At 43.0% G+C, this 14763-nt stretch overlaps 1 protein-coding gene and 1 pseudogene across 1 annotated transcript; one reads left to right on the plus strand and one right to left on the minus strand.

Moving 5' to 3' along the window:
• Positions 1-102: 102 nt before the first annotated feature.
• On the plus strand, positions 103-4418 carry LOC106710312. The gene is made up of 5 exons (XM_045685650.1): positions 103-283; positions 389-456; positions 776-1238; positions 1439-1602; positions 3405-4418. The coding sequence occupies exons 1-5, from the start codon at positions 103-105 to the stop codon at positions 4416-4418; spliced, it is 1890 nt and encodes a 629-aa protein (XP_045541606.1).
• Positions 4419-8519: 4101 nt separating this feature from the next.
• Positions 8520-11656, minus strand: LOC123723099 (annotated as a pseudogene).
• Positions 11657-14763: the final 3107 nt, after the last annotated feature.

Genomic DNA, 14763 nt, shown 5'->3' on the forward strand with positions numbered 1-14763 from the left:
TCCGACTCGCCGGCTCCATCATCCATTCGCATTTTAGTGCTCAACCACTCCACTTGTATCAAAAGTTCGTGTTCTCGACGGTGCAACGTAACTGTTTTCAACATGCCGAAACGGAAAAACGAGGAAAGTGTCGAATCTCTTTCGAAACGCCTCAAGGAACTCGAAAGACATTTGAACATAGCACGTCGTATACGACGTAGTTCGGAATCATCTTCGAGTTCCACATCCAGTTCCTCGACGCCATCTTCGAAGAGCGAGCAGATAATTTCGGATTATCGAAAAGGTTAGTTTCTAAAAACTACCCTCTTTTTTTGTACAAATATAATAATGCATTCAGAGTAGCCTATAGGGCTATTTCGCCGCATTATAAAAAAATCCATGTATTCAGATCAGTCTTCGGGACTGTTTCGCCACATGATACTTATCGGCATATACAAAAATAATGCACTCAGGGTGGTATTTGGACCATTCCGCCGCATTACAATAAAAATGCCATCCTATTTGTACAACTTCTTCTAAATGCACCCAGGTTGGTCTATAGGACCATTCCGCCGCATTTAACAAAGATGTCATGTACTCAGACCAGTCTGTGAGACTGTTTCGTTACATTTTCTATCTTGCCTGGCGGCATATTGTTTACGTGTGTATACATAGATATACCCTCGTTCTTCCAGACCGTGAAACAGCCGCATCTGCACACGAAGACGTACCGCCCGATGCGCCACCACTGACACCTGCTGTTGCCCCGGCCAGCAACGCAGAAGCTGCCTAGCAGTTCGCTGGTCCATCCAACGTAATACCACCAATTATTTTTAGAACGCCGTTGATACCCTGTCCTGAGGAAACTGGCGAATCAAATGAAGATGGTAACAATCTGTCTGAATTAATAGACATATTGGGCGCTGACCCATCAGTAGCTCAAGAGTTCGGTGACGAAATTAACAAGGAGGTGGCTAGTAGATTTGAACATATAGCAACAACAGGCTTAGAAAAGCAAGTAAGGCAAGAATTAATACAAAAGTTTTTAGTGCCTTCTAACTGCACAAAGATTGCTGCTCCAATGCTTAATGCTGAGATAAAAGCAGCATCTGGAGAAACCGTGGTGAAAAGAGACAAAGCCATTGAATATAGACAGAAACAGCTTGCAGCGGCCATCGCTGGCATTGGTCATTTGCTGACATCTCAATTAAAGATCAAAGAAAACAACCACCTTTCGAAACAACTAATGGAGATTGGACGTATACTTTGCGACATTCAGCATAGTGAATCGTCGTCACGTAGAAATTTCGCTCTATACTCGCTAAAGAAAGATTTTAGAGAACAATTATCGACAACCAAGATAGATAAATATCTTTTCGGGTTAGATTTACCAGAAACTTTAAAAACGGCTAAAGCTGTTTGTAAGTCTGGCACTGACATGAAGGATGTTCCGAAACAGAAGCAAAAATCGAAGACTTTAAACTGGAAGGCGGGACCCTCAGCTCGCAGCCAGCCGAAGGGTCCAACCCAGAAGACACAGGTTACAGCACCAGCCAGTCAGCGCGCAGCCTCGTCGCACAAGTCATCACATCGGCTCAAGTCGACTCGCCGCCGCTAAATCCGGTATGTTATGCGGGCCGTCTTGCAAATTTTTATAATCAGTGGTCGTTGATCACACAAGACAAAACTGTTTTGTCCTGGGTAAACGGATACGAATTGACCTTTAAATCGCCAGTTTACCAATCTAGTTATTCCAACACCGTGTCAACTGATGCTGACGAAAAACGTATCTTCTCTGACGCGATCGATAATCTTTTGTCAATAGGCGCAGTCTCAGAATGTGAACCATGTTCTGATCAATTCGTTTCTAAGGTCTTCTTGGTACCTAAACCCGCTGGGGGCATGAGATTCATTCTCAACTTAAAAGAGCTTAATAAATTTATACCTACAAAGCATTTTAAGTTAGAAGACCTCAGAACGGCCTTAAAATTAGTCTCCAAAGATTGTTTTATGGCGACCTTAGATTTGAAAGATGCATATTTTTTTATTAAAATCCATCCAAATTCTAGAAAATACCTTAGGTTTAGTCTAGATTCCAAGCTATATCAATTTAATGTCCTCCCTTTCGGGATCTGTACAGCTCCGTTTATCTTCACCAAATTGATGAAACCAGTAATCAAATTATTACGTTCTTGTGGATTGATTTCATCAATTTATTTGGACGATCTTTTTTTGATAGGAAATTCTCGTCAGGAATGTTCAAATAACATAAAAACTACCGAACAACTGTTAAAGGCTCTTGGTTTTTTTATAAATGATCAGAAAAGTAATCGTGTTCCATCCCATTCATGCAAGTATCTCGGTTTTATAATAGATTCTTACAAATGGACAGTAAGCCTGCCAACCGAAAAAAGAAATCGAATCGTACACGAAATAGAACATTTTAAGCAATTAAATCGTTGTAAAATCAGGAAATTTGCACAGCTAGTAGGGTTATTAGTATCCGCTTGCCCGGCCGTTGAATACGGCTGGCTGTATACTAAACAAATGGAACGGGTTAAATATCTTAATCTACTTGGACATGATGATTACAATAGATTTATGAATATTCCTGACACTCTGCTTTCTGATTTCAATTGGTGGCTTAATGCGTTACGCACACCAAGCCATCGTATAAAAGTAGATTATTTTTTAATTGAAATCTTTTCTGACGCTTCAACTAAGGGGTGGGGAGCGGCCTGTGGTGATCAGACAGCCAGTGGCAGGTGGTCTAAAAAAGAATGCACTTTACACATTAACCAGCTCGAGCTGTTGGCAGCCTTTTTTGCTCTTAAAATATTTGCTAAGAACTGTCATGACTGTCAAATACTTTTAAGGGTAGACAACACCACGGCGGTATCTTACATAAACAGGATGGGTGGTATTCAGTACCCCCACCTTACTAAAGTTACAAAAGACTTATGGCAGTGGTGTGAGTCTCGCAAAATTTTTGTCGTAGCCTCTTACATAAAATCCTCTGATAACGTCACCGCGGATATAGAGTCTAGACGTTCTCACCCAGATATAGAATGGGAAATTTCATTAGATGGATATCAAAAGTTAATTAAAACATTTGGGAATCCCAATATCGATTTATTTGCGAGCCGTATTAACAAAAAATGTGACTTATATGTGTCTTGGAATAGGGACCCTGACGCATACGCGTACGATGCATTTACAATTAAATGGGCTGGTTTCTTCTTTTACGCCTTCCCTCCAGTGGCTATAATTCTTAAGGCCCTAAGAAAAATAATTTCTGAAAAGGCTGAAGGTATAATGGTTGTTCCAGATTGGCCTACACAACCGTGGTACCCTGTGTTTATGAACCTTGTAGTATCAAAAATAATAAGACTAAATCCTAACCATATTATAATATCTAATTCCAGCAACCGGAACATAGAGTCCAGCGTTACCCTGGTTGCAGGAGTCTTATCAGCACGGCGCTGCTGCAGCGCTGCGTCCCTCCTTCCGCGGTAAATATCATGTTAGCGTCCTTATCAGAAAGTACATTGAAACAATATGATGTGTGCTTTAGACGCTGGTACACATTTTGTGTAGACAATGCAATTGATTTATATAACACATCAGTTCCTGTAATTATTGATTTTCTTACCAATTGCTTTAACTCGGGCAGCCAATACGGTACCATAAACAGTTACCGGTCAGCCCTCGCACTTATATTAGGGCCAATATCTGAGGATGATCGTATCAAAAGATTTTGTAAAGGGGTGTTTAGACTTAGACCTCCAATGCCACGCTATAATATCACATGGGATGTGGCAAAGGTTCTAAACTATTTGGAATCCTTCTTTCCAAACGACTTATCGCCATTAAACCAACTTTCAATGAAATGTACGACCTTGCTTGCGCTTGTGACAGCTCATAGGGCTCAAACGCTTGCTAAGATCAATGTCAATAATGTAATGATCCTGTCAGATCAAATAGTAATTAAAATATCAGAACTTATAAAAACCTCTAGAGCAGGTATTAATCAACCAACTCTTTATTTACCGTTCTTTGAAGAACGACCTCAAATATGTCCAGCCAAAACATTAATTGCGTACACAAATAAAACAAGAGAATTGCGCAAATCTGATATACTCTTTATAGGGCTTAAGAAACCTCACAATTCTGTAACAGCTCAAACGCTGAGTCGTTGGATTAAGTTAACTTTGAAAAATAGCGGAATCGACACTTCCATCTTCTCGTCGCATAGCACAAGACATGCTGCGACTTCCTTAGCCTATAAGTCAGGCGTTAGCCAAGATACGATAAGAAAATGTGCCGGATGGAGTGGCAATTCCACTACCTTCGCCAAATTCTACAATAGAACTATTGTTAACATAGATAATGATAACACGGCTCTAGCTAGAACTATCTGTCGATCAAATCAAGTGTGATTACTAAATTGTACAATATTACTGATAATTTTGTTTAAATAATAAACATTTAACTATATTGTAAACAGTGTTTATATTAATTTCGATATTTCCTCATATAACTCTCAACATCTACATTGTGTAAAATAAATTCTAGTTACTAATATCGAGGACGAAACTCTAGTATGTATAATTAATGATTAAACGAACTTACCTGTAAGTGAAGTTCTATCATAATTATACGCAGAGTTTCGTCCGAAGATATTAGTAAAGAACCAATTCGGAAATATCATAATGTTCTGTTAGAAGCTTTGAACTAAATGATGGAGCCGGCGAGTCGGAGTCGGCACGAGTGACGAGGGAGCCATGGAGGGGGAAAAGTGTAAAGAAGGGGATGCCATATTTTTTTTTCTATCTGTCTCTTTCTCTAAACAAGTGATGAGTGGTAACACTTACTGCGTTACTACATTGTGTAAAATAAATTCTAGTTACTAATATCGAGGACGAAACTCTGCGTATAATTATGATAGAACTTCACTTACAGGTAAGTTCGTTTAATCATTAATAAAACGTTTATGAGGATTACAAACGCTGTAGTTAAAGATCAAAATCGTTACTATTGACAAAGTAAAACATGGGCGACCCAAGGTTTCTTTTTAATAAAACAACGATTTTTTTTTTCATTCAATAACGTTATATTTCATTTGTGATGAGAATTGATATAAATATTTACAAAACTAATAAATACTGATTTCATAGACAAAATATTTACAAAGCAAGAAAAATATGCTTAAAAATACTAAAAAAAAAGCTGCTATAAATATTTTTATATATCTTTGCGCCAAGGTATTTGAAAATAGTATTACAAAGTATTTATTCTTCAGTAGACTTGGTGGGATATGTGCAGTCCGGGGCGTCGCACTCGCACTTCATGAACTTGGATTTGACCGACCAAAATTTGTCTCCATAGTCGAAACTGTAAAAAATTAAGGATTTTAGAAGTTATAGTTTAGTAAGTATAGAACGTACATGTTACATCAGGCCATCTTACGTGTGGAGACGGAAGGGCCGCAGCTCTCCGAGAACCAGTTCGGGTTCCGGTCCGGGCGATCCACTCTGGACGCCCTGACCGCCCTGAAAAGGTTCTCGAAGGATGCGGCCGAGAGGGGACAGGGGGCGATGGCGGTGTCACTTGACATCGCCAACGCCTTCGGCTCCCTCCCCTTCGGAGTAATAGAGGAGGCACTTCGGTACCATGAACTGCCCCTCTATCTCCGGAGAATTGTGGGACACTACCTGCGAGAGCGGGTAGTGTCCTACATGGGGAGGGAGGGAAGAGAGGAGCGGCGGATGGCCTCCGGTGTTCCTCAGGGGTCCGTCCTAGGACCCCTGCTGTGGAACATCGGCTTTGACTGGGCCATCCGCGGGGAGGTGCTGCCCCGGATGGCTGTCATTTGCTACGCGGATGACACGATGATAGCCGTCCGGGAAACCACCTGGAGGAAGGTCAAGAGGAGGGCGGAAGCCGGGGCCACCCTGTTGGTCCGGAGGATCGAGGCGCTCGGACTCCGCGTGGCACTCCACAAAACCGAGGCCCTTTGCTTCAAAGGGCCGAGGTGGAGAGTGCCCGCAGGAGCGACCCTCCGGATCAACGGGGACGAGGTCGAGGTTAACGCCCGGATCAAATATCTTGGCCTTATCCTCGATGGGGGTTGGCGTTTCGGAGATCACTTCCGGACGGTAACCCCCCGACTCGTCGGCGCGGCTTCCGCCCTCGCCAGGCTCCTCCCGAACCTGAGAGGTCCGGGCGTGCAGGTCAGACGACTGTACGCCATGGTCGTTCGCAGTATGGCCCTGTACGGCGCGCCGATATGGGCAGAAGCCCTTGACGCGCCAAACAGGGCCCTCCTCCGCAGGCCGCAGCGCATCGTTGCGGTGCGCGCATGCAGGGCCTACCGCACGGTTGGCCATGCAGCGGCCTGCGCTTTGGCCGGCACTCCCCCGTGGGAGATAGAAGCGGGTGTGCTGGCCGAAGCGTACCGGGAGCGGGCCGAGCAGAGAGCTCGGGGCGAAGCCCCGGCTCCAGAGGAGCTCGCCCGGTCCCGGGCGGAGAGAAAGCGAATGACCATAGAGCTGAGGGCTGCTGGCCTAGCGGACGCCAAATACGGCGCCCGCACCATAGAGGCCATACGCCCACAGCTCTCGGACTGGTGCGGGAGGCGCCACGGCGCGATGAATTACAGACTTTCACAGATCCTTACAGGTCATGGCTGCTTCGGGCGGTACCTTTGCCGAATACAAAGAGAAGAGACGACGTCGTGCCACGAGTGCGGCGCTGATGAGGACACCGCGCAACACACCCTTCAGGTATGTACAGCGTGGTCCGAAGAGCGCCGCACTCTGGTAGCGGCGATTGGTGATGACCTCTCACTCCCAGGCGTAATTCGCGCCATGCTGGGCAGTGAGGGGTCATGGGAGGCGGTTTCCTCCTTCTGCGAAATTGTAATTTCGCAGAAGGAGGAAAGGGAGCGAGAGCGCGAGGATAATCCCCTCGCGCCCCCGCTCAGACGCAGGAGAGTGGGGAGAAGGAGGCGGGGTTTCGCCGCCGTACTTCTCCCCACAAACCATGCGTGAGTCAAGTGCTGCAGTTGACGCACTTAAACAAAAATATAAGTAATCCAACATTGAACACCCCGTGGACACAAGGAAGCCATTAAGGATGTTATGACTACCGATGTTTTGACTACGGATTCACATTATTAGCATTGTGTAATATGATCTATTGTTGACTCTCACTACTGCATCCGATCAGACCACACAACGGCTACCACCACTAAGGAAACATCATGGATATATAAGTCGACCGGCGAACGCATAGGAGAGATTCAGATTGGAGATTCAGATTGAAGATTCAGACTTGTAGACATGATTATTTAGTCTGTAATTTATTATTGTATTAATTGGGGATCCGCCCATCTTCTTTAAGTTCATTTTATAATTGTAAAATTTAAATAAAGTTTTTTTTAAAAGTAAGTGTTCTTCGAGAAATTTAACTCGTGAGAGGGAGGCCCCTTCAGGGCGATAACGCAGGCGGGGCCACGGAAGAAAGCTAAAGCGTTCCCGTGGCGCCCGCCATAATGCGTTAGAGGGCAGTCAGGTTTTAGTGGGTATTCCGGTCACCTTCTGTGGCCGGCGAGTCCCACACTCCCTACGCCATTGCACAGCCCGGCGTAGGCGTGCGTAAACGCCAGCAGCGATGTCTCTAAGTGCAAAAAGAGCAACGTTGGGTAGACGCAGGTCGCGTACATCAGTGAAGACACGCACAGGCGCCAGGTTTGGTCGACAGCTGTGGTTGATGAAGCGCGCCGCACTCCCAAACTGTGCCGCGTCCACGCACAGCTGCTCCGCGACCTCGCCCCCTCTTTCACCCCCACCACCACCATCCTGCACACGAGAATTTGTTTTCATAGACAATTTTATGTTTCTCAATGTAAAAATGCAGTATTTTATAGATTGTAGAACAGTGGTAGATCCCGCAACAACAATATTTGTTGGGTGCACGAATTGGTCGGCTCGACTGGTGAAATACCACAACCACACAGAAGACTGACGTCAAGTGGAAGCAATTCCGCGTACAGTCTGATGAGTGTGGTGCCAAAGGCCTAATTTTAGTTCTCTTTCCCTTTCCACCCTTTTCCTATTAGGAAAGGATGGGAAGGGGAAGTTGGTTTAGCGGAAGAGGGGACGCAAAGGAAGGGGAAATATTCCCTTTTTGTGTGTTCCCTTCTCCGTTGATTAAAGGCAACGGTCGCCTCGCTATTTCGGCGAATTCAGGTGGCAGTTTGTCACCTTTTGATATAAAAAAAAATGTAGTAAGTAGTCAGCTGTAGTACTAACATCGAGGAGATCCTGCTCGAGGTCCAAAGCGAACATGTAGTGGTCGTGTGCGCGTGCGTCTGCAGCAGTGTGCGGCAGCAGCTCGCCGCAGTAAAGCGCTGCAGGTGCACCGGAGAGCAGCGGTTGCAGCGCACGCAGCGCCCACCCACACCGAGATGTACGTACTACAGCAACACGCGCACCCAGCGAGCCCAGCTGCTGCAGCCGCGATATCACGCGGCGATATCACGCACATGTACGCTATATACAACATACAAATTATAAATCTCATATTTATATAACATCTCTTTTATTTAATGTCTGACATTTTAATATTAGTGAGATTAGAACAGTACGGAGGACGGAATGATGAAAAGACAAACGATTACATATGGCAGTAAGAAATCTATATCTATATATATAAAAGAAAGTTGTGTTAGTTACGCCATTTATAACTCAAGAACGGCTGAATCGATTTGACTGAAAATTGGTGGGCAGGTAGCTTAGAACCAGGAAAAGGACATAGGATAATTTTTACCCCGTTTTCTATTTTTTATTCCGCGCAAACGGAGTCGCGGATAAAAGCTAGTTACAAATATATTGTCTATGGGATGTTTGTAAGGAAAATAAATGTAAATTGACCTATTACTTCATTACTAATATTATAAAGACGAATGTTTAGATGGATAGATGTTTGTTTGAAGGTATCTCCGGAACGGATCCGTTGATCTGGATGAAATTTGGCATGGATATAGAACATAGTCTGGAAAAACACATAGGCGACTAATTAAGTTTTTTTTAACTCCGGACGGAGTTGCAGGCAACAGCTAGTTTTTGATATAGAACATTATTTGCCCACAACAAAACTTCATAAAAATAATAATATTTTCCTACAAAACTTACCGGAAGATTAACGTCGCATCCCGCAGCTATTAAATATCTGATAACTTTCATCAGATCTTCATCACTCGGCTTATTGACGTCACTTTCCGCTATATCATCTTCTTCTTGTTCTACTTCTTTAATATCTTTGTCTTCTTCTTTATCTTCTTTACTAACGTTCTTTTCATCTACTTCCATTGCTTCAGGTTTTTCTTCATTTTTAACAGTTTCGTTATTACTCTTCGTGGGTTTAGATTTATCTAACAGTGCTGTAAAAAAAATTCAACTGTAGACATAAGACCCTTAGTGACCATTACGTGTCTGTGAGTGTGTCAAATATAACAATTACCATTGAGAGCGATGTGCAATGGCGTGCGGTTGTCGGCGTCGAGTGCAAAGTGCAGCAAGTACACGGCCGAGACACGCCCCCAGCGCGCCGCCACGCCCAGCGCAGACTCTAAGCCTTCGCCCTTCGCTGACACTACGTAAATTAGAATACAAAAAAACGGTAGAGAGTCACAGAAAAAGAAATAAAAGCTAGTCTATGTCAGAAAGAAAGTCAAAAGTTACTAAAAATACCAAACTAAATCATATGGTAAATAAAACTTACCAATTTTAGGTATCAACTGCTCCGCCGTCTCTCCAGTTATAATGGCGTCATGTAGTAGTTCCACTTTATCAATGGGCTCGTCCTCTTCCGTGCTAACAGTCTCCTCGCATAACCTCTTCAGATCTACAGGGGGAGATGGAAGCAGATCCTCGGGGATGACAGGACCTTGTTCAATTAGAGCTGGATTGATCCCACCAAAGCCTATATAAGCTGGTATTCTGGGAACAAAGAGTATTTTTATTAAAACTACTTACCATTAGTTTCTCAAACCAAAATATTTGTATAAAACATATCGTTTGACAAAACAGAGATAAAATAAAAAAAAATTTCATCTGAAATTTTGGTCTAAAAACCCACAAATAATGTAATAAATATAACAACTAAAGCCATTTGTATAGTAAAACTAAATTTTTAAGCAGCACAAGAATAAAGTTCTAACTTTGTTACTAATTTTAAACTTTATTTCTTACAAAAAAAAAAGAATAAACAATAGAAACTAACGACTGCTCCCTCTATTCAGGCAGGTATACCCGCTTGCCACTGCAGTGCATGTCGATCTTCACTCTGGCGCAGTCCTTGTTAGCGGGCTGCCACAGTACTGCGTGCACACCGCAGTGTGGGCATCCCGTCCCGCCCCAACCCCCGCAGACACGCCCCCAGCCCTCGCCGCGCTCACAACCCGGGATGCCACACTCCAAGTGGAACAAGTGGCTCTTAGAGCACTGGTAGAAGATACCCTGTGGAGTAAAGGAGTCAGTTAACAAAGCTCTTCATGATAAAATTTATAAAGAAATGGAAATTTTTCACTTAGTTGAGTGTATTTCAACAGCGAAAATATTCTGTCATCTTCAATTGTAATACACTAAATTACATTTAATTCCAAATAGTTCTTTAGCACATTTTACTGTCCTTTTTGATGTCAGTACCTTAGCAATGAACATAAGCATCACATGATATAGTCTATCAATTTCACTGTGTACCTGAGCACAGAATAGTCCGCAGGCGGCACAGCACATATGCTTCCTGAGCTGCGCAGTGTGCAAGCGGCAGGCTAGTAGATATTAGGGTGTGCGGGGGCCGGCACGAACCAGCGGCTGTAGTTCGCCACCACGCCGCGCCGCACTATGAGAGCAACCCACGCGCACACCATCCACACTGTCAATCGCTTGACAGAACACAGGCTCTGTACATAATAACCACAAACAGATGAACAAACAAGCAAATAATTACCGACCAATTAGCAAGTTTTTTTTTTTAAGTATTCAAACAACTTGCCAGTAAGTTCATCGGGATCAGCAAACATATTGCCGGAAGCCTCACAATTGCAAGATGCAACTACTGGATATTCTTTAGGTGGATATGCTGCTTCTTCACCCTCCTCTGGACCGGCTGCATCACTGAATAAAAAAAAAACTTAAAATATTACTTAAAGTTAGAAGTTAGCTTAGAAAGCAAACATCCATTTATATGTATTTCTAAGTCACATTTTATTTGTCATATTTCAAGTGCCCACCACAACTCAACAGTGGGGAGGTAACACGCAAGAGAACGTTTTTGAAAGTTACAAGACACGCTGTATCGAGGAATATTAAGATAAAGACACAGTGGTCTTACGCACAATATAGCATATATTCAACAATAGCTACGAGTGAGGTGTCCACATACCTGTCCTTCCTGTCCTGTCCTGCCGTTCCTTGGCCTGCCGCCGCTCATCCGTCGCTGGGCGACGCCACCGTAGTTCAGCCAAAGCAGGGGAGTAATAAACGCCGCGGAAGCAGAGACTGATAGCACGTTACCCCACGACCTTATAAATTTTATGTGCCTACCGCTGAGTGCTTGGTAATATTATATATATCTTTTGTTACCACCTGAGTTTCTTTTCTCACCTCATTAGGGAGTTAGGGACCCAGGTCGCAAGGACACCCCTTTTAAGCCTTGCGGGACGGTACAACTCCCTTCCCAACTTATGTCTTGGCTTCTATATTTACATAATATTTTGTAAATGACATGCTGTATATTCTTTTTTTAGTTAACAATGGTAATTTAATTTGATAAAACACACCCTTACGTCTCTATAAGACAAAAATGACTTTACTCTCAAAATTCTTTGTGGTGTAATATCTCAACACAGTAAACGGAATACGACTAACAACGTATTTCCACATTTTTGTTGCAGACATCACATTGCTGGCACGGGAGATCGGTATTGTATTTTTCATACATACTGTTATATAGTATATATCTATTATCTTCATTTCCACTAATGTAACGAAAAAAATTACGAATGCTTTATTAGATTTTTAGTAAAGCATTTTGTACGGCATTGTGCAAAAATAAATTATTTTTTATCGCATAATTTTTGGCTTTGAGATAAACTCAAAAACTACTTCTTATCAGTAAATGATAGGTTTTTTATTAGACTAAATGGATATAAAATGTATAACGAGCAAATTTGGCGAAATGGTATTTTGTTTGTAAAACACCCTTATGTTTAAAAAAATTAAAATTGCAACTAACAAGTAAATTGTAAAATAACATCCGCATATACGAGGGTCACACTGAAAGTTCTTAGAAAATCAAAAACTGAGCAAACTAGCAAGTTGTTATTTACATTATATATTTTCAGAATATTACTATTAACATTAATACATCGCTGCATTCGATAGAACCACCGAGAAGACCACTTTGTCCAATCGTCCTTAGGGGTCTCTTCGATGGCCTTCTGGAACGCAGCCACTGGTTGTTTGGCGTCCATAAAATTTTTTCCTCGAAGTTTTTCTTTTATTTTCGGGTATAAATAAATGTAGCAAGGTGCGAGGTCGGGGCTAAATGGCGGGTGACCCAGCAATTCCGCGTCTAACGACGCCAAATAGTCGATCGTTCGTCCGGCGGTGTGCGAAGAGGCGTTGTCGTGATGAAGGAGGATCCTACTTCAAGGTCGTTTATCTCGATCTTTTTCCAAGACAAGTGGCAAACATTTGTTAGTATACAACTCTGCAGTAAGTAACTTTTAATCTTCTAAAACAATTGTCGCATAATGACCGGTCCTTCCCAAGATTGAGGCCACCATCTTTTTTCCTACACTTCGACCTTTCTTCAATTTAGTTGGCAACTCCTTGGAAGGAAACACCCCCTGAGCAGATTGTCTCTTGGTTTCCGGATCATAGCAATAAATCCAGCTTTCGTCACCCGTAAGCATGTCGAACACAGCTTTTGAGTCACCTCCGTTAAATATTTGTATCATTTCATGGCACCAATCAACACGACGGAGTTTTTGGGCCTCGGTCAAATAATGGGGTATCGACCGGGCCACAAAGCTTCCTAATGGCTAAATGTTTGTGGAGGATTTTTTGCACTTGAGTCATATCGATGCCTAAGCTTGTCCGAATCTGTTGATAGGTTACTCTTCGATCAGTCTCTTTCATACATCGCACAACACTGATGTTAACTTCAGTCGTCGCCGCAGAAGGCTGTCCTTGACGCAGAGCATCGTTGAGATTAGTGCGACCACATTTAAACTCATTAAACCAGTTATAAACAGTGGCCCGAGAAGGGTCTTCAGCGTGAAAGGCCAATCGAAGTCTGTCATAACATTCTTGTTGACTTAAATGACACCGAAAGTCATACAAAATCATGGTACGAAAATTTTCTCGCGTTAAATTCATACTGGCCTGACACCAACAACTTTCAATTTGCCGCCAAATCGTAAAACAAATGACAAACGAATTAAATTAGTACTCAATAATATTAGCAAAGAGTTCTATTTTCAAAATTTAATCTTATTTTTTTAATATATTCTTAAAAAGTAGCTAGTTCTAAAAACTTTCAGTGTGGCCCTCGTATATCATAAAAGTAACAATATTGCCGGGCACATCTCTAAGCCATTATGCGCCGGTTCACATCTTAATCTAAAGGTTAACCGTGTGTCTGTTACTGTCAGTGGTCGCCCCGCTGCGCTGCGCTTGCGCCGCGCCTGCGCCACCTATACTAATCGCGGTCCAAGATACAAACTATTAATTGTAAAACCTTTTAGATATTTTTTCTAAGTATGCAAAGCCAAGATTAGCAAAATTTTATTTGTAATTTTGACGTCAGTTTTGAAAATAATCTATGCTAAAATAATGTCTTTTCTGGCTATACTCACTAGTGAAATTAATAATCGTGTATCATTATATTGCCTATTAATAAAATTAACACAAAATCCCGTCCACAGTCATTCAAAAGAGACGCTTAGTGTAGATTATGTAATTACTGTATAAAGAAAGAGTTTCCTTTGATGACATGAGCTATAGTTGAATCTCTTATAACTTGAATCCATTTTAGTTATAATTTGTTCAACTAAATTGTCTGTAAAACTTACGCATAGAATGTTATGTTTAATAACTTGTGCCATGGGAGGCTGATTTGTAATTGTACGCCTGTTTCGTGCTACGATAGTTTAGAACAAATAACCTTTTGTAAGTCGCTGGTATGATGTTACAAGGGCTCCTTTAAACAAGGTACCACGATTGTATTGTGTACCCAAGGCACAAGGCAGGGAAAGAGGGTGGTAGTGCAGTGGGGGTGGCCGGCAATTATCCACGGCGTACCCAAGGCACAAGGTAGGGGAGAGGGTGGTAGTGCAGTGGGGGTGGCCGGCAATTATCTACGGCGTACCCAAGGCACAAGGCAGGGAAAGAGGGTGGTAGTGCAGTGGGGGTGGCCGGCAATTATCTACGGCGTACCCAAGGCACAAGGCAGGGAAAGAGGGTGGTAGTGCAGTGGGGGTGGCCGGCAATTATCTACGGCGTACCCAAGGCACAAGGCAGGGAAAGAGGGTGGTAGTGCAGTGGGGGTGGCCGGCAATTATCTACGGCGTACCCAAGGCACAAGGCAGGGAAAGAGGGTGGTAGTGCAGTGGGGGTGGCCGGCAATTATCTACGGCGTACCCAAGGCACAAGGCAGGGAAAGAGGGTGGTAGTGCAGTGGGGGTGGCCGGCAATTATCTACGGCGTACCC

The sequence above is a fragment of the Papilio machaon genome, chromosome W, assembly GCF_912999745.1.
Source record: "Papilio machaon chromosome W, ilPapMach1.1, whole genome shotgun sequence".
Lineage (NCBI taxonomy): Eukaryota > Metazoa > Arthropoda > Insecta > Lepidoptera > Papilionidae > Papilio > Papilio machaon.